The sequence below is a fragment of the Plutella xylostella genome, chromosome 10 (genome assembly GCF_932276165.1).
Source record: "Plutella xylostella chromosome 10, ilPluXylo3.1, whole genome shotgun sequence".
NCBI classification, from domain to species: Eukaryota; Metazoa; Arthropoda; class Insecta; order Lepidoptera; family Plutellidae; genus Plutella; species Plutella xylostella.
In genome coordinates, this window is record NC_063990.1 from 8,853,996 (window position 1) to 8,878,767 (window position 24,772).

Below are 24,772 nucleotides of genomic sequence, written 5' to 3' on the forward strand. Positions count from 1 at the left end.
TTCACCATTAGTTTTATAATTTCTAATAAATGGATCAAGGATTGGATTTGATGATTTGGTTGAATTTGGATGAACAGTGATGTTGGTGATGTCATGGGTAAGATCTGATCCTTACTGTTGTGGGTTCCTTCCACCTTCCACACACCAATCTAATGTCTACAAATGACTTGTCATGTCTGGACTTGCATCTTGAGCCCTCTGTTAGGCCTTCTGGATGTGTGAACCACGAGGGAAATGCTGCAAGCTAACAAAGGCAGTTTAGACCTTAAGGGGATATGTACATGTACAAGAGTATAATTTGAGGGTGCAAGTGAGTTGCAGGCAGGCACTAACACCCTCACAGAGAATGGTATAAAATACAATAATTTATGTTAAAATTGTCTAGTATAGATTACAATCGTCGAAATATAATAGGCCCGTTTGGACATCTACAAAATGTATGGGGTGACAGCTAATTTCAAATCAAAATCATTAAAAATCTAAACACTAAGTAACTTTTGGTGCATCAAAAATTATTTTCCTTTAGACCATTAAATAATAAGCCAGATTATGTGTCTTTTTATGTATTTCATCAAGTTAATCAAGAGTAAATAGCAAATTTGTGTAGCTGTCCAAATGGGCCTATTATATTTCGACGACTGTACTTACCTTAAAATTTACTCTTCCATCCAAAGGTGGTTTGGTTGACATTCCTTTAAGCAATTAGGTCGCCTTTTTTAACTGTTTTATTTATAAGTAGTTATTTTTGTAATATTTTCTTCCATGGTGCCAATTTCAGGTGTATTCTATTTTGTATGTTTTTAATAGACCAGTGTGAATTTCCCTTATGTAAAGTCCTCTGGAAAAGATTAAAAAAAATATTCGGCATCTAGCACCAAACACCCAAACCAACACATAAATATTATGTATAAAAAATAAATTTACATAAATGAAGAAAATAATTAATATTTAATTATACAAAAAAGAGTGTAAGTGCGAGTTGGACTCGCGCACTGAGGGTTCCGTACAAGTCAACCTACCTGAGATAGTTTTCCTTTTAATTTCGTCATATGTACTACATCCATGAATTTTTAATATTTTTCGGACCAGCCATTTAGCCAGTAAGGGAGGGGTGCCTGAGTCTAATACTTTGAAGCTTAACATTTCGTAAACCAATCACCGAATCAAAAAATGGTTTAAAGTTTAAACGATAACCCACACCATCACAACAAGAGAAAAAAAATATCATTAATTTATGTGTATGGGAGCTACCCCTAAAAAACTTTTTTTTATACTTATTTTACAACTTGGGCCGTAAATTTGTGGGTTCACCTCATCTCGCCTAATCTTTATTGCCCAAAACTCGTTTCGCATAACTTGTAAGGTCTAAACTTTTTTGGTCGTATCATCACTTTTAGTCCAGTCAAGGAATGAGGTGTAGAGTGCGTGAGCAGGTAACTCAGCGATTCCTTCACAAACTTGTTCAGGGGGCTTAGGTTGTTAACATACCAAAAGTCCTGACTCCTAGGTGATGAGCGGGGGGGGAGGAGGGGGGGATAAAGATACGAATTTTTGGTTTTTTGCTTATATCTCAAAAACGGTGCATCGGAGACAAATATTATAAACTACTAAAATGGAGGTCATAAAATTATCTAAAACTTTTATATCATATGTTTTTTTCTAATTACTAACCGTTTTCGAGCTATTACCCTCGGAAAAAATTGAAATTTACAAGAAAAAGTATTCATGTCAAAAAATTCATAAACATTGCATCATATTGTCTTAACCAATTCATAAACGAAAAAAATGAAGAGGAAAGAAGTTGTAGATTTTTTTATTCCCTTTTAGAATATATTACATATGCTGGTCAATGTCCAACCCGCCTAAAGTTAGAGCTATTTTAAACTTGCATTTTGGTAAAGTCACTGACATAGCTCACCGAATTAGTAAGGTTAAGTGTGAGTAAAATAGCTGTACCTTTAGGTGGGTTGGACATTAACCAGCATATGTATATATATTCTAAAAGGGAATTTAAAAATCTACAACTTCTTTCTATTCATTTTTTTCATTTATCAATAGGTTTAGACAATATGATGCAATGTTTATGAATGTTTTGACATGAATACATTTTTCTTGTAAATTTCAACTTTTTCCGAGGGTAATAGCTCGAAAGCGGTTAGGAATTAGAAAAAAACATATGATATAAAAGTTTTAGATAATTTTAAGAACTTTATTTCATTAGCTGAAATATAAGCTAAAAACCAAAAATTCGTACCTTTATCCCCCCTCCTCCCCCCCGCTCATCACCTAGGAGTCAGGACTTTTGGTATGTCAACAACCTAAGCCCCCTGAACAAGTTTCTGAAGGAATCGCTTAGTTACCTGCTCACGCACTCTACACCTAATTTTGAGTCATTTATTGACTGGACTATTTGCCAAGTCTTACGTCGTGGCATAAGGCTCGTTTCGCCTAAAACTATTTAGGCACAATCTTGAAACACGTAAGCCTCGTTTGCTCAAATTATCTTAATAAATAATTTATTTAGTATGTAAAATGTACAAATTGTGGTATTTTTCTCCTACATCCCGAAAATCACGATATTGAATTATCAAAATATCGAAAGTTAATGACCATTATAATTATTACAAACGCCATTAAACCCCATGGGATCGAAACCTAAAGATAGGTGCGACGACGAGCAAAGCGAGGAGGAGCGTGTTAGGTGCACATTTTCGTCAAAAGCAAAGCGGAGCGCAGCGAAGCGGAGCGGAGCGTTTTCCACATACAAGGCACCAGTTACGCTAAGACCCATCCAAGTTAAATCTCGAATATTATTACTTTATATTATACCTACTATGTCATTGCATTATTAGACTAATCAAGATTTGGCCATGCCATTATTAGGCTAAACAATATTATGCGAAACAACATTTTACTAAACGAGATTTATGCCATACGATTTTCGGCGAAACGAGACTTTGACCAAACGTTACTATGCAATACGAGATTAGGCAAATAAATCTTATGCCAAAAAAGGTATAACCTAAATTTGTATATCTATGCGAAATATCAGGTTGATATATTTACCCGTTTATGAGAAAAAGGGTGGTGACAGACAAACAGACAGACGGACAGCAAAGTGATCCTATAAGGGTTCCTTTTTTCATCTAAATCAACTAATAAATCTGACGTTTTTTCAGTTTATACTGATAATAAAATATTATGATGATAATAAAATACATAGTATATGCCCCAGTCTGTATTTTCATCAGGTACGGAAAAATACTCCCTAGCCTACCTTCACTAAGCACAGTTGTTTTTCTATTTTGCTTAAAGCCAGGCCGTTTACTATTCGCCTAGGTAATCGTAATATAGTAGTCTGTACAGATCCTAATCTAAATGAAAACAACGTTTTTCAACAGAAACGTATAAAATCAACCTGTCCCCATCGACTACACGTCCAGTCAACTCTTGTTATCGATTCCCTACTTAACAAAATTATACTTTACGACATGTTATTTAGATAGTTTGAACAATAGGATAAGTGCACCCTACGCAACTAGGGTTTCTATACGTTCTATTGTAAGGATCGTAACGCGCCCCGGCGAGGGCGACAACCCCTGCTGCGCCCGAGCACAGATCGATCGATCGAAAACACCCTATTTTTCTCTACATATTTAAATGGCACACGTCGTAGCACACGCCAGTCCAAGCTCGCCGGCCAACCAGCGCTTATCGCGCTATTTTATAGTTTTACAAAAGTAATTCGCCGTGATTACAGTGGCACCAAACCGAGACATGCATTGGTAGGTAGTACCTACCTAACCTATGGCAGGTGCGCGCGCGACGACGCCTGTTCACATAAACGCGAACAGTATTTTAAGATTTCCATCTAGCCGTTTTCCGCGCGACAGTCGACTCAAGACGCCTGAAAAGAGGCTTGTGTTTCACGGAGTTTTTGCTCGCCCGCGTAAATTTGAATTTCGAAGGAGCGGGCACGCGATATCTTCCTATTTTGTTTGTTCCATTATTTTTTCTAAGTGGCCAGTATTATTTTTTCTTTTTAATAATGAGTGTGTCGATGATGTGGCTGCGCAGGTTGCCGAAGGAGGAGATCGCGGCGCGGGTGGCGGCGTTCCGGGCGAAGATATCCGACAGCAGCGAGAAGGATGTGCCAAAGGACGAGTTCGGCAGGGTCGCGTGAGTACTACTATTACCTATTTATTTACCCCCCTTGTTACTACGCCCGGCAAAGGCGAGCACCCATTGAATATTTCAGCGGCTACACGTCTTGCAAATTCCCGCATTAACTATGCAAAGAGGTGGAATTACCTCAACAGTTTCAATAGACTTTCGGCACAAAACCTCATCTCACCTTTAAATTTATTGGATTCGCCCCGCTCACTCGGCTTGTTCAATCTCAATTGCGGTTATTTATCGCCGGGTTGAAAGCGAGATATTTCTTGGCAATGTTTCATTCAGTGCTGTCTTTGAGAATGTCTCAATTTGTAAACGTCCACGTCAATTTTCATTTTCGATTACACGCTAGATGTGTTTCTGAGTAGCCGGTACCTACACGCTATGTGTGTTCTGCGTCCAATAGTGGAATCGATTTTCCAGACTAATTAATTGATTGGCTGGCTAGTTGCCTGGTTATAAGCGCATGCGCCACCGTTCCGTAATTAAAATAGATAGGACTTATAACAAGCTACGAAGATACCTGAATGTAGCCTATTTTTCTCTTCGATCATCTAATATTTTATATATATATTATATAATAGTAATAAGAAAATGTAGCAGAATCAAAATTATGAAATCTACAAGCACCTACTTACCTACCAACCTACAATAATAAAATAATGTTCTCTATGTTTTTGTATGATCAAATGCTGGACTTTTCAATACAAACAAACGCTCTAATTATCACAATACTATATTTCTGGCAGCTGTTTAACCCTATCAACCCTAAGCAAATTTAACTGTACCTTTAATTAATTCAGAAACAAACGCGATCGGATCTCGTGTATATTTTAGCTCGGAATACATTGTGTCACGGTAGTTATTCGGTATGTGCGTGTATTTACCCCGTTACAAGAAAACAAGCACACCCCTGACAATATCTGATTCATGTAAACTAACCTCTATTGTTAACCAAGCATGCAATGAAGTATGACAATATTCTGAGTTTCTGTCTATAAATAATTAATTAAAATACATGTATGCATTGCATATGCTCACGACTGTTATCCCTGAAGAAGTAGTCAGAGGTGACCCGCAAGCGAGTCGCCGGCTTTTCGCTGAATATTTGTACACGTGATCAGTGGCGGCTGGTGCCTCAGATACCCGGTGGTGCACTTTATGGGTTTAGTAATTTTTTGGAGAAAAATAGATTAACTATTACAATTATAAGTATATTTTACCTTATTTATTGACGCGAAATAGCTTCTCCGCCGAAACGAAAACAACACACGGAAAGCAAAATAAAGCATTTAGTCTCTCACATCCACATAACCAACCATTTCTTTTTATTGAACATTTCACTTTTGAAAATTCAGGTAGGTACTTATAAGTTTCATTTTTTGTTTTGCACTAAAGGCCTGCTAGGCGGCCCAGCAGATTTTAATGTCCAGTCTATTTTGCAATGTCCTATTGCTTTTTATGAAGTCAATATTGTATTTTGCACTCATTTTCACTCACACACACACACACATACACACTCACGAAATCTTTACTACTTTCTTAGTTAATAAGTAATTAGCAAATTAATTACGTATTCGCGCGCGAAAGGTGAAACTGACAATGACATGACAAGTTGACAAGTGCATCGTTCGTAGGTCACGCCACCGGTCAAGGCCACCGCCCGCGCGCCTCCCGACTCCCGAGTCCCGTGGCGTCATTCGTATTCTTTCGGCACTTTCCGGTCGCGTGCGGCGCACGAATTTATCCTAGAACTGCATACAGTTTGTACTGAGCATCTTCCGTCTCACGCGCCGGGCGATTTCCATCCTGTTTCATACTACATGTAGGAGCTCGCTCCGTGCGACAATCCGAGCGCACGAGCCCGTTTTTGTTCAAGCAAAAATAAGATCTAATTCTTTCGCAGTAGAAATCAAAATAGGCCAGCTCGATTTAATTTAACTCGTAACGATAATCAGATTTATGTAATTTCTGTTTAGGGTAGGTATTACGGTTGTTATATTGGTATTTTTTGTGAAGTTTTTTTACACGTACCTAGTATGGTATAGGAAGAAGGAAGGTACATATTTAGAAGGTTTTTAAATGGTAGTGCGTTGCACGGGCGCACTTGAGGTGCAGCCGCCACTGCACGTGATAGGTCGCGAGCCGTATCACCGTTATTGAAATGAATACAATGCATTTAGGATACATAATTATGTGTGTAAGTAACACATACCTACGTCTACAAAAGTACATCTAAAATGCAGGGGTGGCTCACTTATTTATGACTTACCTCTAACTAGCATTGAAGCATATAAGTCAGGCTCAGCTTATACAATACATAGAAACAGTTGACGGTTGGTTCTATTTTGTTTATTTACGTCTGCAACGAAGTTTATGCCAAAACATGGATATCTATTCCACAGCTCATTGGTTTTCATGTTTCGCTGAACATGACCTTTATAGTTAGATGAACAAGCTGAAAGATAACCTGAAGTATATGGGTATGCTATACGTATTCATAATTTACTGTGTTGCCCCTTTTAAAGAAAATATTTTCTCTACATTACATTCTCTCTAATATACTCTACTCTTAAAATAAAGCCTAGAAGTCATGGAGTCCTATGGCTTATTCATGGCACAATCGTTATATCAAAGGTGATTGAATAATATTTCCTTGGGTTGGTCAGTAAATGATTATCCAATTATTCAGATTCTCAAAATTAACGAGTACAGGGAAATGTACAGGCATTTCTTTAATTAAACGGAACGTCGATTTTATGGTTGTGCTAGAAAATAAAACCATTGACTTGTACGCTGCGTTTTATTGCAAATAAAATCAATATGTTTTATATTATACGGTTGGTTCTAACGTTGGGAAATAGGAAAATCGTTTCTGAAATCAGTTATATTTTTGACTTGCAGTATTTGTTGTGTATTTGAACTAACTTTAAACAATTTTGATAATACTTCAATACATTAACTTCATACAGTAAAATCCTCTAAAACATAAAATACATCCATATAAAGCACGGACCTACAACTTTAATCCACCCTTGACATAACGTCACATAATACTTCAACATAACGAAACTCAGGAAAATCCACCCAGTACCGCGGGCCAACCCTCAACATTACCAGCGACACCGAATACAAACATTGTATCCAATGACTGCCAACATTCTCTCTTGGGTAACATGAACTGTGTTACGCGAGCAATGTGCATCGTCCTCATACATTTGACCGTAGCGTGGGGTGGGGGATATCGATCGTGCGATGACGTCACCGGTCCTCACCCTCGATCTGGCAAGGGTGGCTGGATTTTAATGTCACACAGGAGGTTAATAATAATAAAGAACAGGTCAATTTCAACGTAATGTGTTACGTCTTCTTGCATGTTGGGAAAGACTTTCGTTATGTAACTGTTGTAAACAAAGTTTTTCCTTTCGACTTATTTAAGCTAGGATAGCAAATTGCGCTGTGTCGCTAAGTGGATTGATTCGCTATCGGAAAGGGAATCACTGACGGTCGTTGTTCGTTTCTCATTAACCCAATTAGGTTTTCATTTTGGTGGATACCTATAATTGGGTACTTTAATTGAAGATTTTGTATAAGCAAAAAACACCGACACGGTCGCTGTGCCGTTTAACATATCCAAATACCTGAGATAAATTCGTTTTCTCATTGAAATCCATACAAAAATTGTAAAGAAAATTTCCACAAAGACAACTCCAAACTGGACTTTCTCCTAGCTACCTTGTGTGTGCTAGTGATTTATTTCTGGCAACTTTTTTTTTTGCAAAGACAATATCGTAACTCAACGACCATATATTATTTTAGAGACAGCCCGTTAAGCGGCGTATTTAATTAGAATAATTTCCTTGTCATAAACGTCAGTTTTAGTGTAGCGTGGAAACGCCGGAACGGACTAATGGGGCCACATAGCTCTGCCAAAACAAATTTCGCGTCGTTATGTGCCCACAAGATGCCCCACATTAACGCGGATATAGTTAGGCAGCCATGTTTGTTTATAATTACCGGCGGACGTGGCGGTGCATTTGTATTGTCTATGGTTTTAACTAAAACTTCGTGAATTTTTCATTTATACTGAACTAGCTGCTAGCTTTTAGTAATTGGTATCATCAGATATGAAGTTTCTTATTATGTTTCTTTAGATCTTAATTGAAAGACAGGAAATAGCATAATTTTACTGATGAAAGTCCCAAAATATTTTAGTTTATTGCAATGTAAACGGGAAAACCTTTGAGGTTTTATAACGTCAAATTAGTTGCGACAATGATATCGATTCTGAAGGCGGAAATTTTAAATTTAGAGACGTCAAAACCTTAATTTCTTTGTTTAAAATTCGACTCTATGATTGTTTCCGTAAATGTCATTTTATGCTAGCAATTTTTTTAGTTTGACAGCGTTAAAATTAGAATTTCTGCCTTCAGAATCAACATCAATAAGTAGCCTCGTTCACTAAAGAAAGATACATTATTATGTGATGTAAGTAATATAACTAAGAATGAAACCTGACTGCTCTAAATATAGATACAAAAAAAATAAGGTGGCTGTTGTTTACTCCGGCTTATTGTTTTCCTGAATGCGGGGATTTCATTTACATGAAGTGAAGAATGGCATGTCACTGTGTCACATACGACACTGACACATATACCACTGTAAGCAAACACGCAATAGCTACATCTCGCGTGACTACAGACAGTCATTCCCCACAAGTGCAGGGCGCGCCGAAATGCTTACTAAATCACGAATCCATTTGTCTTCCTACCACCTATTTCATATCTATGGATGTTATATCTGAAAATAAATGTTTAATAATAATATCTCATCCTTTCATATCGCACGTTGATTAAACATAAGTATGATGAAATTGAACGAAGCTAGAATTTTCCGACAAGAAAATTTGCTCCCAAACGTTAAATCTGTAGCAGTAGCATATTCTTATTAGGTTCATTGTTGGCGAGTCGAGAAAATATTCGCAACATGATTCATTAAAAAAATATGGAAACAAGGCTTTTCCCCCGGAGCAGGCAGTGGAATTAATTCTGCCCTCATTTGTGCACAAAGGGTGAGGGTGTCGGGCCGCGGCTCCGCCGGAGATTGCTTGATGTCTGTTTGCGCAGACTGCGCGCGTCGCCTTCCTGCCTCCAGCCTCCCTCGCCGTCCCGCTCGCACCCCCGCCCCCGAGCGGGATGCCACATACCCCGACCGGACAATTTGCCAATACTTGCATAAACACAAGATGCCTCAGTAGCGCTGCCGGGCCGCCGCCGGCGAGCGCACTCAAGCCCGCTCATGTAGTAACAAAGAAAATCACGTTTTAACGTCTTCCAGCGGATCATCCGCAATGTAGTTCTAAGTAAAAACAAACCTAATTATAAGAAACCAAGTCTTCCATTAGCATAAGTTAGGATAAGATGCAAAGGAGCGTGCAGAGTAGGGCTTCGCGTCGCGAGAACGATCGGGTGGTGTTCGAGAGGCTGTGGCGCGGCACGTTCCAGGCGGTGTCGGCGCGGCGGGGGCGCGCGTCCTCGCTGGAGGCGCCCCCGCCGCCCCCCGACCCCGCGCCCCCCACGCCCCCCGCGCCCCCGCTGGCGCAGCTCGAGCCCGCGCTGCGCTCGTTGCTCGCCTCGCTGCGGCCCCCGTGCTGCTGCCGCTGCGCCTGCTCCAGCACGGAGCGACCGCTAAGTGACGAATTGCAGGTCTGTCTCTCCAACGAGGAGAGGAAGTCGATGCGATCCGTCATTAGGTGCGCACTGTTTATTGATTTACTATTACATATACCTAAGTACATGTAGCATAGCCGCCTCGCAAAGGTCAACTGTTGAGCGTATAATATATTATACGACGTGGCTTTTACTTGGGATGTCGTAAATTGCTTTGTGGTTTACTTCTTTTAGCGCATAAATTGAGTAATAAGGCATGCCAACTGTTCAGTCGGTGACTTTTATAGGCACCGATCGAGAGTTTTACGTTATTCTAAATTATGTTTAATGTTTCCCATATTCTAGCGCACGTTAGTGCTGCTTCAGGTAAATATCATCGAACTAAATGATAAGTACCTCCTACATCAAAAGATCGTCCAAATTACAAAGTTATCATGCGGCATTCACTCAGATTGTTTGCTAACATTGATCGGATCAACCACAGATTCAACACAAACATCTTATAAAATCATTCCTTTTCTTCAAATTATGATCTGCCATTATAACGCAAATATGTAGGTTCAGATCAGCCACGATGACTCCAATCACGGAACAAAATAACATCCCAATCGCCCTTACCGCTAAACGGCTAGCCATTCCAAATACCACCACATTCTACCAAACTACCAAGGCACATAAAACAAGCGCTTTACAACATCCTACAATTCCAGTGTCCGCGAGACCCACGCGGTGGCTGAAGCTCAACAGGAGAAGAACGCCCGCCTTCGCGATGCGTTCGGGATCTCATCTCGCTTCGTCGAGGGCTCCAGCTTCGACCCCGAGCGGCGCGCGCGAGAGGAGGCGCAGCGCTACCCGCTAGTGAGGACCCCGAGTCGCGAGCGCGAGGAGCGGAACAACACGGCGAGCAAGAAGAAGAAGAAGCGCAGGTGAGGGTTATTTTTAGTTGAGGACTGTCATTGTGGTGAATAGCCAGTAATTGTCCACTGCTGGACGTACGTCCCTCCTAGGAAGCAAAGCAACACTCTGTGCTCAGCTATTCTAATTCCAACTGTCCGTCTATCTAAGGTCAAAGCGAGCGCCCGTAGAATGCTTCATCACACGAGATGCAATGGATCACACATTGCTGTTCTGGGATTCACTATCTGTTGTCAAAAATGTATTATTTATAATAGGTACTTAACCAGCGATGCATGCATATTCATGAGGTAGTTAGCCTTCCTCATCCAGACCCTATCGGCTGCCTTTTATAAGCTTTTAACACGTTTTTATTTTGTTGGCAGCGCGTCTCCCGAAGGCAAGAAGTCCAAAAAGAAAAAGTCGAAGAAGAATAAAAAGGAAAAGTGCGTACCATTTTTTTAATATTATTTTTAATTTTGTTTTGCAATTATTTTGGAACAGTTCAAGTAAAACTCAACTCATGGATTATATTTAAATCCAGACAGGTTATGCGTCGACTTATCTCAAAAAGGCAAGTAGTTAATAGTACAAAAATATAATGTAGCGTGAATGATGTTTAATAAATTAAACGTTTATCTTACCTTGGTCTAATCGGCAAATATTTACAGCGCAAAAAGAATGTTGGAGAGACTTGTAACAATCGGGTAACAATTTGTACCATTACATTTTATGAATTCCTTCTAATTCTCTATTCAAATACTTGAAAAATTATTCAACATATAAACATACCTAGGATTCACGTTTATGTACTCGAATACTTCTATATCTCTACTTTTCATACACACTAACACTAGAGCTTACTTTAGTAACTAGTTTCATCTGGTAATTTGTATTAAATATTTAAAAAAGGTTTTTTTAAATACTAAGTTAACAAATCCTTCATCTTTCCATAGACAAGACGGCTCCAAGAAGAAGAAGAAGCGTTCGAAATCCGTAGACAGTGACTCAGACAGCAGTTCCGAAGCGTCTCAGGACTCCGACAGCGGCAGCTCCAACGACGAACGCCAGAAGAAGAAGAAAAAGGTAATAACCTCATTAGTTTCCAGCCAGTATGTTGGCCGAGAGTGTTTGCCGACACTGGTAGGGCGTTTGTTAGTACACGTTGCAAACCAGCGATTTTCAAGTCTACGTATCGTGGTTATTACATTATAAATTGAATTAATTAAATCATATATTTACTTAATAATTTCCTAATACTTGAATAACAGCCTTCAAAATTAAGTTAGCAACCCATTTGTTCAAATATCGATGCGTAGTCTTCGAAAATGAGTTAATAGTAAACCTAACGCAATGATTGCAATTATTATTCACAGTTGATTTTTTACATCGTAAGATTCTTTTTTGTCATTACAACTATCCTTTGAACTGGCTAGAGCGACTTGGGGATGTAAAAACATCAATATCCACAAAGTAAGAACCTATCCTGTAGACTCATCAACTGGGACTATTTCCGAGGGCTACCATTGCATCTGCACATTGCTTTCTTTTTTCTTTTCATCACGATGAACTACATGAACCATATTCTTAGGTCTGACCTCCCTTCTCTAGCACATCTAGATGCTCGATTTGTGTGCGATAACACGACATAGCCCCTCCTACATTTCTTCACTAGACGTGTCTCATATTACAATTACTACTATAGATGACTATGGTCCATTTGCCTCAACTGCTTCCTCTATTATAGCTGATTTATTTAAACCCATACATCGACATGCATTAGACTACTACCAATTGGCCTCACTATCGGGTTAGAATATAAATGAAATGTGACTCCTTATTTTATTGTTTCACTTTTATTTTAATCTTCTGTAAATAAAAGAATTAGCCAGTAAAAATGATCTGTTTAACTGTGCATCATTTCATAGGATAGCCATCTTTATCTGAAGAAATAACGTTTACTGTAAGTATATCACAAAACAATCACACTCAGTAAGAACACTTATGTTAGGAGAGATACTAAAAAGTTGTACTGGGGTATATATTTTGCGACTAACTCTGTAATTTTAGTTTAGTTTTGGGTGGCAGTGTGTCTATTGACATGCATGGGCTTGTATATCCTCTTATGACAATGGTGATATATCCTTGCTTGCGCGCGACGTGTGACTAAGCTGGTATACTTGGAACTAAAGTACGTCTTTTAATTAAAAAAGTCGTACTATAGACACGCACACGGCTGTCGAACGATTCTGTGTCACACGTCCTGTGCAGCAGCGTCCACAATTGATTGATGTATGGTTGTGAAACTCTTGACTAATCCATAACATTCTCCCTCTTCTCACTTTACCCAAAACTTGTTAAGGATGAACATCTTTTGATGGTATTCTGTACCAACACCGTTAGTCGAAGAAGGTACGTGCCATCGGTGTTTACTCATTTGTTTTATTGTGTACTTACATTATGTATTCTATGCATTTACTTACATAACTTATACATGTGTTACTAAACATAGAACCTTGAAGGAGGCAAGCACTGGTGCCAAGAACATTCTGTGTTGAATTACTACCCCTTTTATGTTGAGTTTTATTTTGGATTCTCTTTGAGAATGTTATGGATAGGATAAACGGATATGTTTATTTTATGTATTTATTTAATCTTGCTTCCATTTGTTAGCTTACTGTAATTATTTTGTGTTGAAATATTTTATGTTATGTCTTTGTATGTTATTTTAAAGATCCATATTACGATAGTACCTGTGCATGATGTATTTCCAGTGAATATTTTATTTTATTTTCTTTTTGAAATTCTTCATCAGTCTGATACAGTAAAAATTAATTCAGTTATTGATCATTATTTTTCTTTCTTCATTATAAACTTAAACAGGAAACCACTTTTTCACTATGTCTGGATAAAAGTTATCTGTGTGATGAAAATCATGGTATCCTTATCTAAAACCTAATTTCTGAGAGTGACAGCATGATTTTTATCCTTCAGTTAAACTTTAACTAGTCAGTGCGAAGGAAGCTATTAATCATACAAAATATAGTATTGTTTTCTCTCTCTTAACTCTTGGATAATAATTGAAAAGGCGATGAAGGATTTCCTTTATATTTAGTACAATCTTTAGTTGCCATTACCACTTAGATTTTTTTATTGGCACTGGTGTTCGATATTCGTCCCTTATTCCAACGTTAGATTTTAACATGTCTCTTTATTCAACTCGATAGAAAAAGCCGAGCGGCGTGCGTCGAGACAGCAGCAACGCAAGTAGTCGCGACAGGTGAGATAAATACTCATATTTTTAAACCTACAAGACAAATAGTAGGTACTACAGTAAAATATGTAAATAATTCCCATGCGTCACTCAACTATTATAAATTGTAACAAATTGGCCAAGTTATCTAAAAGTCGCCGACTATACTGTTTGACCATAATTTCATCAATTCAGTTTTCATTGTATACCTACATTAACATTGGGGTTTACTTGTGACTAAACACCTGTAAACAACATCTGTTTAAATATTGATCTGTTGATTTATGGCAAGGTTGTACGCGTACAATGTTAGATAATTGTTATTATTCATTATTTATAAATATCAACTACTAACTACAACTATTATACTTTTCAGTTCACCGGTGAAGAATAAGAAGACGGCTAAAGACCGCGACCGCAGACCTGAGCAGGACGACGACAATAATTACAGGGGCAAAGAGCGGGACAGAGACAACAACTATGACAGGAATAAAGGGAAGAATGACAAGCGCGAGGAAGTAGCCAGAATCTCCCGCCCCGAGCGCCGGCGCGACCGCAGCGAGTCCAGGACACGGGACGACCGCAGTCGCTCCAGAAAAAGGGATGAGCGTAGTCGCTCCCGAAAGCGAAATGATCGCAGTCGCTCTAGGAAAAGAGATGACCGCAGTCGATCGAGGAAAAGAGACGACCGCAGTCGGTCGAGGAAGAGAGACGATCGAAGCGTCTCCAGGAAGAGAAACGACCGCAGCCGGTCGAGGAAACGCGAGGATCGGAGCAGATCCAGGCAGCGCAACGACCGTAGCGTCTCAAGGAATAATGTGAAAAGGCGCACCGACCGCAGCGTCTCTAGAGGCGCTCGCAAAGACTCCTCGCCCGAATACGCGCGGCGCTCGTTCGTAACCAAAATAGACAATAAAAAACGTGAACCTTCCCCCGACAGAAACAAAGGAAAGCGACAGCAACGCGAGCCGTCGCCGTCCGACGATGAAGGGGCTAAAAGAGTTGAGAAGAGAGGGAAAAAGAACAACCGAGATGATAGTTCCTCTCCACCACCGGACAAGAAACGACGCCGCAGCCCCTCCTCCGACTACAGGCGACGGGACGAAGTCAGAGGCACGTACTACAACAAGGTCGAGTATACCAATGACGACAGACACCGCAGACACAGCCCGGAAAGGCCAAGACGTAGTGAATCGCCTAAGAGACGCACCGAGGAGTATAGAAAAGAAAAAGACGAAAGAAACAACAAGCGTTATGTTGACGAACCTCCGAAAAGGAGGGAGAGAGATAGATATAGCGATGACGAGCCCCCACGGCGGAGAGAGCGGAGCGCGTCCCGTGGGCGGGGCGACTCGCCCGACCGCAGGGACCGGTCCAATAACAGACACATTGTGAAAGAACCAACTCGCAAAGAACCGGAAAAATACAAATCCAAATCCAGGCGATCACCGTCGTCAGAATCCGATGCCGAGCCTCCGCCGGCTAAAGACAAAAACAAACTGCGGTACTACAAAGAGCGGAGTCCATCACCACAAAGGCGTAGAAGCCCCTCGCCAGAGCACAAGAGGAAAGACTCCCCGCCACCGAAAGGAAAGCGACAGAATCGGTCTAAATCCAAGACTGTTGAGAGCAAAACGTCTCGCTCCCGCAAGAAATCCGAATCTCCAGAAGAAAAGCGACGCCGCCCGTCGCCCAGCCGCTCCAGATCAAGGAGCGCTTCCAGAAAGATCTCAAAGAAGGAGCTAAAGCCTGATTCCCCTAAGAAGAAAAGAGACAGGCGATCCTCCTCACCAAAAGAGCATAAGAGAAGCGATGAGAGAGAGAAGGACCGCTCTAAGTCCCGTAGCACATCTAGCCTAAGCTACTCGCCCGCGCGTCGCAGCCCCGAGCGGTACCGAGACATCATAGAGAAACTACCAGATAAAGACAAGCGCAAGTACATTAAATCCCCCTCGGACTTGCACCCTAAACAGAAGAAGGCGAAGGTGGAAAACTACAAACCTAAAACTGTGTGCATGCAGGACTCGTCAAGTGACAATGATGACGACGGTTCTGACGGAGACTTTTTAAAGATGGACGAGCGAGTTCGCCAGGATGACCTTGACATGCAGGAGCTGAGCCGTCTCAAGGTGAAGCTGACTCAGATGGCCAAAGCGCAGATACAGCGGAGAAGGACCGAGGAGGAAGGCCCGTCCACATCGCAAGCCGATCGCAGTGAGTCTCCAAAGAACAAACGCAGCGAAAGCCCCGACGTTGTCATAGTCAAGGAGAAACAGAAGAGTCCAGAGCCCAAACCGGAACCTAAGAAAGAGGTGGAAAAGGCTAAGAGTCCAGCTAAAAAAGACGCTAAGAAGAGTGCGTCGCCAGAGCGGAGTGTGGCTAAAGCGTCGCCGAAGAAGACTCGGGCTCGCAGTTGGTCTCGGTCGCGGTCTAGGTCAAGGTCGAAGTCAAGGTCAAAGCGCGGATCGTCAAGGTCGCGGTCCCGGTCTCGCTCCAGGTCTTCCAGGTCACGCTCACGCTCTTATTCTTCTTCAAGGTAAGTAAATATTCCAATTTTTTTATGTTATAACAAATTATATCAATCGAGTATAGAGTACATTTTTAATAGTTCAATTCACTCTATTTCAGTCGATGGTAAGATATTAATCAAATTAATTTTATAAAAAGCTAATAAAAACGTTAAATTGTGTACTAGGTTAGATTCTATAAATATCCGTTAGAGGCGCTTTAGATATAACTTTCTTCCAACAAAAACTCAACCTTAGCTTACCTATTATAAAAACTATTTCCCCTTGCAGGCGTTCTCGCTCCTCTCGCTCCAGCTCGTACAGCAGTCGCAGCTCGTCTCGTTACTCGCGCAGTTCGTCTCGCTCTACGCGCTCCTCGAGGTAAAATATACCTTGTGTTCTGTGATGGAGAGTCGACAGTTGAGTGGGTGTCGATATAGGCAAATGTTCGGTGATTTGATTGTCTTTGGATTCAAAGTTATTCAGTAATCTTTATAAATTTCTATCTTCTATTATTGCTATCTATTATTATTTGCCTATATCGCCAACCTACTAATCAGTTATTATTTTATTTTCGAAATACCTACTATTTCTGTAATGATAATTAACTTGTACTTTTCAATTCTTTTTCCGCAAATTAACAACTGAAACGACCCAATCAATAACGACACGCCCGTAATCCACACTCTGCGTACGTAACTGTATATTTTGTTGGTGGGTGTATATTATGGTATACTGTATATTAATCTGGTTTAGAACTATGACTGGGGTTTACGATGACTATGTGTAAGTAACTCGGGATGATATTGGAGTTATTTTTTTTTGCGGATTAGTGTAGGGAATTCCCCGCTATTTTAAGAAACAAAAAGTATTATGCTAAAAAGATATAATTTTAATTAGGTATAGCAGAAAATGAGGCTTGTAAGTATTCGTCCATACCTACCATTAGGTAATTGGTAGGTTTTTTGTGATGAGTAATTGAGCATGGTGACACGTACTCAAATTACGGGCACGAAACCTAATCCAGTGTTGATAAATAAATGTTGTCTTTTGTGTAATAGATATAGGCTCTTCTTAATTTCCTTCTAAAAATCCACACTTTGCAAAGGTTTCCTTACGATGTTTACCTTCTACACTGCACTGTTATTCAATTTTCATATTAAAGAGGCACCTAACAGTGCGTCTACCTCGATATTGGTGAACGTATTAGTCAGTCAGAATAGTAGATAGACACTGCCTGCCAAGGGTGGGCCGGATAAAAGAATAAAGTACAGTTGATACATCACTCAAGGAGGCTCTTTACAGGCATTCATCTAAATAAGTGTACCTGACTTCTCTCACACGACGATGAAAGAAAAGGCGACTGTCAAGTCTAATTAGAAATATATTATATTCAACGTAAAATTTTACAATTATTTGTCGATTGTCAAGATTATGATGAGTCAGAGTTTAATTCATAACAAGCCTAGTAAGTTGACAATGCTGGTTGCTAGCGGGTGCGCGGCGCCCAGTGCTCGGTCGTCGCGCTCGCCGTCCATCCCGCGGCGCGCCGGGTCGCCCTCGTTCCTGGACCGGCGCCGCATCACCAGGTGTCCACGGCCGCCCGGGCTTGTGACTTGTGTAGCGCCGGTGGCGTAGGAATAGTATGAGCAAATGAATTGAACTGCTGGGAATAGCGGATTAATACTACATATCTAAAGAATTAGAGGGTTTGATCTATTGTAAATATTGGATAAATACTACATAATTATATTATACATTACCTGGCCTTCAAGTTAGGTTGTAAGGCTAGGATTTGAGACGTGATTTTCACGTAACTTTCAGTCTCTCTACAAACATAGCATGCTTAAATATTTTAATTATTTGTACTGTAACTGTGATGACATCATTAAATAATCGTAAATTTATACCAAAATTAAAACTACACTTACCTTAACTTCTGAAATACTGAATGAATATTTCACAATGATCAAGATTAAATAGGTACCTATAAACATAAAAACAGTTTCCCAAACTACTTATCTATTGATGTTCATACTTACTAAGCGCTATCCACGTTACACAAGTCAAAAGCTTCTAAATCGGGTACCCTAACAAGTAGTTCGCTGAGTGGAGTGTGTGTAGATGACAATACAATTTTTATACCAGTTTTTTTTATAGATGTGTATATAACACCGTGTTGTGTGCGCTTGACGATGCTAATATTAGTTGGGCTGCATTTTTCATTTAAATCCTTGTATATGGTGGCATCATATAAGTTTCAGATACGTGGTTGTTAAAATATCCATTATCATTTCAGATATCGTGAGTAGTATAAAAATAAGTAAGATTATCCATAATCATTATCCTGCCTACTGACACATTACATGATTGCCACCATATACAGTTATGTTTTTTTTTCATTATTTTATCATTTGTATTTTTTGTTTTCTTTTTTTATAGAAAAAAAACTCGAAAGTCCAGCTCGGACAGCACCAGTAGCTCCGATTAGTGCCGTGATTCGTGTGAACAAGCAGTTTTAGTATAAGCATTATGTATTATTTAATACTAACTTAGAAACAAATTGCCATTATTTTAATGACAATCTATTATTACATTTTCACCACCACAACGCTTGCGTTTTCGGAGACCGATTGATTGTGAATTTTGAATATAAGTTTTTTATGCATTTAATGATGAATTTTAGTTTAGCTTACCAATTTTATGTTGACATACAACGCAATCGGTCTTTGAAGACTGTAATTTTGACCATAGCGTGCGTCTAACACTTTAGCAATAGTACAAAGGTGTGCTACTAAGATAGAGAATAACTTTAGTCCCACAGTATACATTAAATTATACTAAACTATTACATTTTCTTCTCCATAGCGCATCGGCAATAGATTTAAAGTATTCGCCAACGCAAAAAAAATACAAGTATGTTAGAAAGAAGCCGAAAAAAGAAGATTACTATTACTAGAGTTTTGTGAAATGAAGTAGTATTTTTACAAAATAATTAAGTTAAAAGTGATGGACGCCCGTCTTAGATATTGTATAAAGGACTTGTTTAGTTCCAATAGTGTTTCCGTTTCCACCAATGTAGAATGTTTTACGAAATAAAAGCTATTTGTAAAACATTTACTGTTTTCGTTTTTTTTTATTTCGCTATTTTTAAGCTGCATGGTAATCCTAGATGCTATATTTCAGACTTTTTTTTATTGCGCATGTTATCAAGGTAAGCTATAAATCCACTTTGCTTTATACTTACTAAAATCCATCTCTTTACTTAAACTAATACTCATTTATAAACATATCTAACTCTACTTCATACCTACCAACTTAACTACCAAAACTTTCATTTGCAACCGCTAACAACCTTGTCCACTAACCCTCTTCATACAACTAACACATTAACACGCAACAGTGCCCGCAAGCGCCCGATCCCGTACCACCGGCCGACGCCGTCATCCGCATCAAGCGCCAGCTCCTACTCAACACGCTCCGAGAGAAGCTGGACCAAGTCCCCGGCACCCAACGCTGCCGAAGAATAGAAGTATAGCGCTACAATGGGGAAGAAAACCATGTGAAACTTTGACAGTACTATCGAGTTCTGATCAATCACAATGTTGGGTAGAAAAAAATGCAACTGAACCAACCAATAAGAACTGGGGAATCGGGCCTACTCGACAGTGGTGACATCTGGAATTAGCTTTGCGATTTCCTCCCCAATTAGCGCTATATATTTATACAGCGTTTGGATTCACTTTGGGATTTGATCTAGAAGGTATAGTTTGTAGTTGATAAGAAGAGCTCTAAATTGAGAGACGTTGAGATTATAAGTAGTGTTGCCACGAATAGTGAATTGGCCGAATACCGAATACCGAATATTCGGCGACGCTGCCGGCCGAAGCGTCGAATATTCGGCCGCCGAATATTCGGCGCTACAACTAGTTTTTTTTCTTCCTGGAACTGCTTTGAAGAAGTCGCTACAGATTATATGAGAAATGCTAATTATTAGGAGGCACAATGCTGTGGCAAACGAGTTGAATTTTTATTTGATAATAGTTCGCCTAGATCGGATGGCCGATCCTTACAAGTGGTGGTCAGCAAACAGAAAAACAAAACCCGAACCTTTTGAAATTTGCAAAAAAATTTCTTTCTTCACCTGGAAGTAGCGTTTATAGTGAGAGGTTATTTTCTGAGGATGGTTACAATGAAAAGCGCAATCGTGGGCTACCAAAAAATGCTGAAATGCTCGTTTTTATCCAGCACAACTTACTACTGATTAATTTTAAGTACTAAAATGTTGTGATTTGGAAATAAATACACAATTTTGATTAAAATAACAAGTAATTTTTTACATGATTTACTATTCGGTATTCGGCCCGAATAGTACGCACTATTCGGCCGAATACCGAATACTGAAAAAACTGGCCGAATAGGCCGAATACCGAATAGTTGCCGAATATTCGTGGCATCTCTAATTATAAGTTAACAGTTTGTTAGGAAATTTTCTAGTCAATGCGTTTGCCGATAACATTTTACATCTATATCTCCAAGATTTCGGCTTTTTATGCGTGTAAAAGTTGGGAAAGCCAGACAATATTAAATTCTTTAGGTATATGTTAGAGCTCTTCAATATTGAAAGGAGTTTTAATAGTACGAGTTCACATTGCCCTTTACTCAAGGCATAACTCAATTTAATCTGTCGCAATCTTTTTTTTTAAATGGGGCGAGGTTTAATAGAAATATTAGACCGCCAAATGTTAGATACATCTTCTAAATTTGCCGAAAGTGAGTTTAATTCAGAGACAGTAGTAATAATTTAAATAACATTAATCTAAGTTGAGTTAAATACTTACATACAATGCAATGAAAATCTGACAGTGCATAGTTCAAAAATCAGCTAAGCAATCTGCATGCTATTTATTGATAGGGTTAAGTTTAGTAAAAGTTTTGCTTGGTATACTTATCTAATTTATTTAAGAAAAATATTTACTTCTCCTTGCTAAACTATTGTTGTGCTCGGTTTTTTGTTTGTAATAAACAGTTTCTAGTCTAGTTATTGAAACATTCCAATACTCGATTAATTTAAAATTATACATGACTTTTTTGTTGATAATTTTATTTATATTATTTACGGATTACTAATTTATTTAATTTATGTACTGGCGAGCAATTTCTCATATTTATGTGATGAATCTACATAATTTTATTTAAACGTTTTATCAGTCATCGTTTTCTAGTCGGATTTTTGCTCGTTAGTGCGATTGTGATTAAAATAACAAAATACTCTAGTCTTTAGGTATAATATTTATAAAATGTGTAGAATAAGTGCAATATATTTATTTGACAGCTAGATTAAAGTTGGATTTAATTTTACCTACATAAGTATTTATTGTTACTATTTAAGAGAACTGTTTACTGAGAAATCAATTAATCATCATTTTGGTTCAAAGTCAATATTGAAATCACAACTATTTAATATTTTATGGCATACATAACCTACCTGCTCGCTAAAGCACTGATCTGCATATAAGGGTGTATCCCACTATTTCCATAGAAATACAAAATAGAATAAGTGGGACCACCCTAGAACGTCAGAATCTGAGTTTCGGAACCAGTGCCATATGATGCGTCCATAGTACTTGTATGGTACTGCTTCTGCTAATAGATTATGAATGGTGATTGTGCACGCAAGTAGTTATATTATTTGAGGACTGTATGCATAGTATTAATACTCATTTATAGTAAGTTCATTTGTCTAGAAGTGTCAGCAAGGGAATAGCACTATCAGTTTAGTATCTGCACTCACAGCCTATTTTGCCAAAACCTACCTAATGTTTAAATGAAAATTGATGATGTAAGCAATTTAATCTGAAATGAATTACCAAAGTTAAATATAGAACATGGTCTCAAACATAACTTTATAGTTTTTATTTAACATCATTTAAAAATATGTACACAGGAATATAAAAAAATCCTCCCTGTAGAATTTAAAAGTGCCTAACAGTGTGTATAAATGCTATCTAAGAAAGGACTATATAGTATACATTTAACAATTACCATCCTAGGAATGTTATCATCTTATTAACAATACCGTTCACCATAAAAATAATATTTTTTATAACATTTCCTAACTGTTAATAATTCTGCTTTCTCTTACTTACAAAAGTGTGCTTAATTTATTCTTGTTCGGATCTTTTCTTCTGTGATGCAGCTGATTTCCGTTTCATGCTAGCTACAAAAATTACCCATCCAAAACCAACTAAGTTCATGAATAGAACTCGGAGCTGTAACAAAATTATTTTATGTTATTTTAAGACATTTTTAAAAAGACATAATAATATGTTGCAAGGCAGATTGGATGTGCCTTGGCTGACTATAATAATTAATATTGTCAATACCAAATTAAAATTAACTTACTTCTGGAGGAATCACAGCCATATTAATAACTTGGAAGATAGTCAGCCATTTCCAGTTGGCCTGTAGAATGGGCCAGTACAGTGCGAACAGCTGCTTCACGGCTATCACATGAGGCTTTCCTTCAAACCTGGCTAAAGTATACAGTGAAAATGCCTGCATTATGGGCGAAAATATCAGTCTTTCAAATATCATCTTCTTGGCAAGAGGAAATGCTACTTCACCATGAGGGAACAAGTATTCCACCAGCTGGTAGAAGTAGTGCGGAACTGTGCCTCCAAATAATAATCTGAAATATTAAAAATATCTAATTAAAATAAATTCAAAGGAGTTCAGTATTCTAACTTGATTGCAGATTAATAAGATACATAGGTATATCCAACTTCATTTGAGGAAGAGTCTTCAAAGCAGCAGATTTCTTAATATTGCTTACCCATAAAGTCCGAATGCCACTATGGGGTCTAGTTTTAGGGACTGCCCTGCCACCAGCTGCGATGCGATACTGCCAGCAGTTCCAACAACACAGCTGGAAAGGAAAAGTAAGTTAGTAAGTACATAAATTTAACTTAAATATTAGATTAGAATAAAACCTGACCTTATCAATTTAAAAATTAATAATTATGCCTTGTTTTCAGCAGCTGGCATTGTCTTACTTTAATTATAATGTACAAACAGGTAAAATGCATCTCATAAGTGCCCGTTAATCAAAACAATAGACTGTGACCTTTGCTCCTACAATATTATAGGACTGTAGTGAAAAGTTGATTAACCTTTTCTTTAATACCTACACATTAGTCGATAGTCGTAGTATTTTTGCCGAGTAGTCTGTTTTAAGTAAATACTAAATAACACTTACCTTGTTATAGATTTTGTTTTAATAGGATGTAAATATAAGTTTTGCAAATATGACACCAATAAGTTCATAACTGGTTTTGATAGCGACATGATTTCAATGAGCTAGAGAAACTTTTAATTATTTAAATGTATTAGGTTAAGGTACGTGACGATCGCGGATAAAGAGAGCTAAAATATGCAAAAGATAACTCAAAATTGATAAAAGATAACAAAAAGTTATCAAGTTTTAAAAAACAAGTGCACAGTGCTAGGGATGTCGAAATAATATCGATGTATCGATATATTTTTATAAATATATCGATATTTTCCGACGATATATTGTAAACCGATATATCGATGTATCGATATAAATAATCAAGTATCGAAAACATATCAAAATCGATATATTTTTCATTAACAACCCTTTTGTTTGCGTCACAACGCAATGCGGCGATGCTAGCTCGCAACCGTGTACCGAGCGAGAGTGTAAAGGGGTCATCACACATGCCGCTACACACGACACTGGCACAAAGTGAAAATAGTATTTTTTAATAATAAAGGAATTTGATTTCGCAAGGATTTATTCCTATTAAGCTACCGATATATCGATATATCGATATTTTTTATTCGATATATCGATTTCAGTAACGATATAAAAGAAAATATCGATATATCGAAATATCGATATTTTTTTGCACTTTCGACATCCCTACACAGTGCCAACTGCCAAAGTAACAAAACAATCTCGTTCGCCGAATGAAACGAACGAAGCGCCTGTCAAAATAAGAACTGACAGATAAAGAGTACGCGACCGAAAATGCGCGACTCACAAAATAACGCTTGTGTGGCCTCACCCTAATAATAGGGTCCTTGATACTAACGGGTCCGTTCTTTTTAAAGAGATTGAACAGTCTCTCGCTTGTTATATTCATGAGTAAGGCGATCTTCACACTGCCCCGCATCATGCTGCATATTGCGTGTCGACGCACCTGCGCGCGTTCCTGCGGGAGTGCAGATCTGCATCATCGTGCGGGTTT

At 38.6% G+C, this 24,772-nt stretch overlaps 2 protein-coding genes across 2 annotated transcripts; one reads left to right on the plus strand and one right to left on the minus strand.

Annotated features, from left to right (window-relative positions):
• Positions 1-9,227: 9,227 nt before the first annotated feature.
• Positions 9,228-22,403, plus strand: LOC105391511 (serine/arginine repetitive matrix protein 2). Its single transcript, XM_048623356.1, has 11 exons — positions 9,228-9,928; positions 10,556-10,771; positions 11,126-11,185; positions 11,696-11,825; positions 13,967-14,019; positions 14,369-16,528; positions 16,791-16,880; positions 17,256-17,285; positions 17,993-18,088; positions 19,903-20,317; positions 20,970-22,403. Exons 1-10 carry the CDS (start codon positions 9,597-9,599, stop codon positions 20,027-20,029), a joined length of 3,294 nt encoding a protein of 1,097 aa, XP_048479313.1. The 5' UTR covers positions 9,228-9,596; the 3' UTR covers positions 20,030-20,317; positions 20,970-22,403.
• LOC105391510 (peroxisomal membrane protein 2) lies at positions 22,394-23,994 on the minus strand. The gene is made up of 4 exons (XM_011562990.3): positions 23,758-23,994; positions 23,335-23,427; positions 22,905-23,190; positions 22,394-22,771 (listed from the first exon to the last, which is right to left on the minus strand). The coding sequence occupies exons 1-4, from the start codon at positions 23,844-23,846 to the stop codon at positions 22,664-22,666; spliced, it is 576 nt and encodes a 191-aa protein (XP_011561292.1). The 5' UTR covers positions 23,847-23,994; the 3' UTR covers positions 22,394-22,663.
• Positions 23,995-24,772: the final 778 nt, after the last annotated feature.

Bases quoted from the DNA above. Each gene is read 5' to 3' on its own strand.
- LOC105391511 (XM_048623356.1), top strand. From the start codon at position 9,597: ATGCAAAGGAGCGTGCAGAGTAGGGCTTCGCGTCGCGAGAACGATCGG. The intron at 10,772-11,125 runs GTGAGGGTTATT...TTTTGTTGGCAG, and splicing joins AAGAAGAAGAAGAAGCGCAG to CGCGTCTCCCGAAGGCAAGA. The intron at 11,186-11,695 runs GTGCGTACCATT...ATCTTTCCATAG, and splicing joins AAGAAGAATAAAAAGGAAAA to ACAAGACGGCTCCAAGAAGA.
- LOC105391510 (XM_011562990.3), bottom strand. From the start codon at position 23,846: ATGTCGCTATCAAAACCAGTTATGAACTTATTGGTGTCATATTTGCAA. The intron at 23,191-23,334 runs GTAAGCAATATT...TTAATATTTCAG, and splicing joins GTGGCATTCGGACTTTATGG to ATTATTATTTGGAGGCACAG. The intron at 22,772-22,904 runs GTAAGTTAATTT...ATTTTGTTACAG, and splicing joins TGGCTGTGATTCCTCCAGAA to CTCCGAGTTCTATTCATGAA.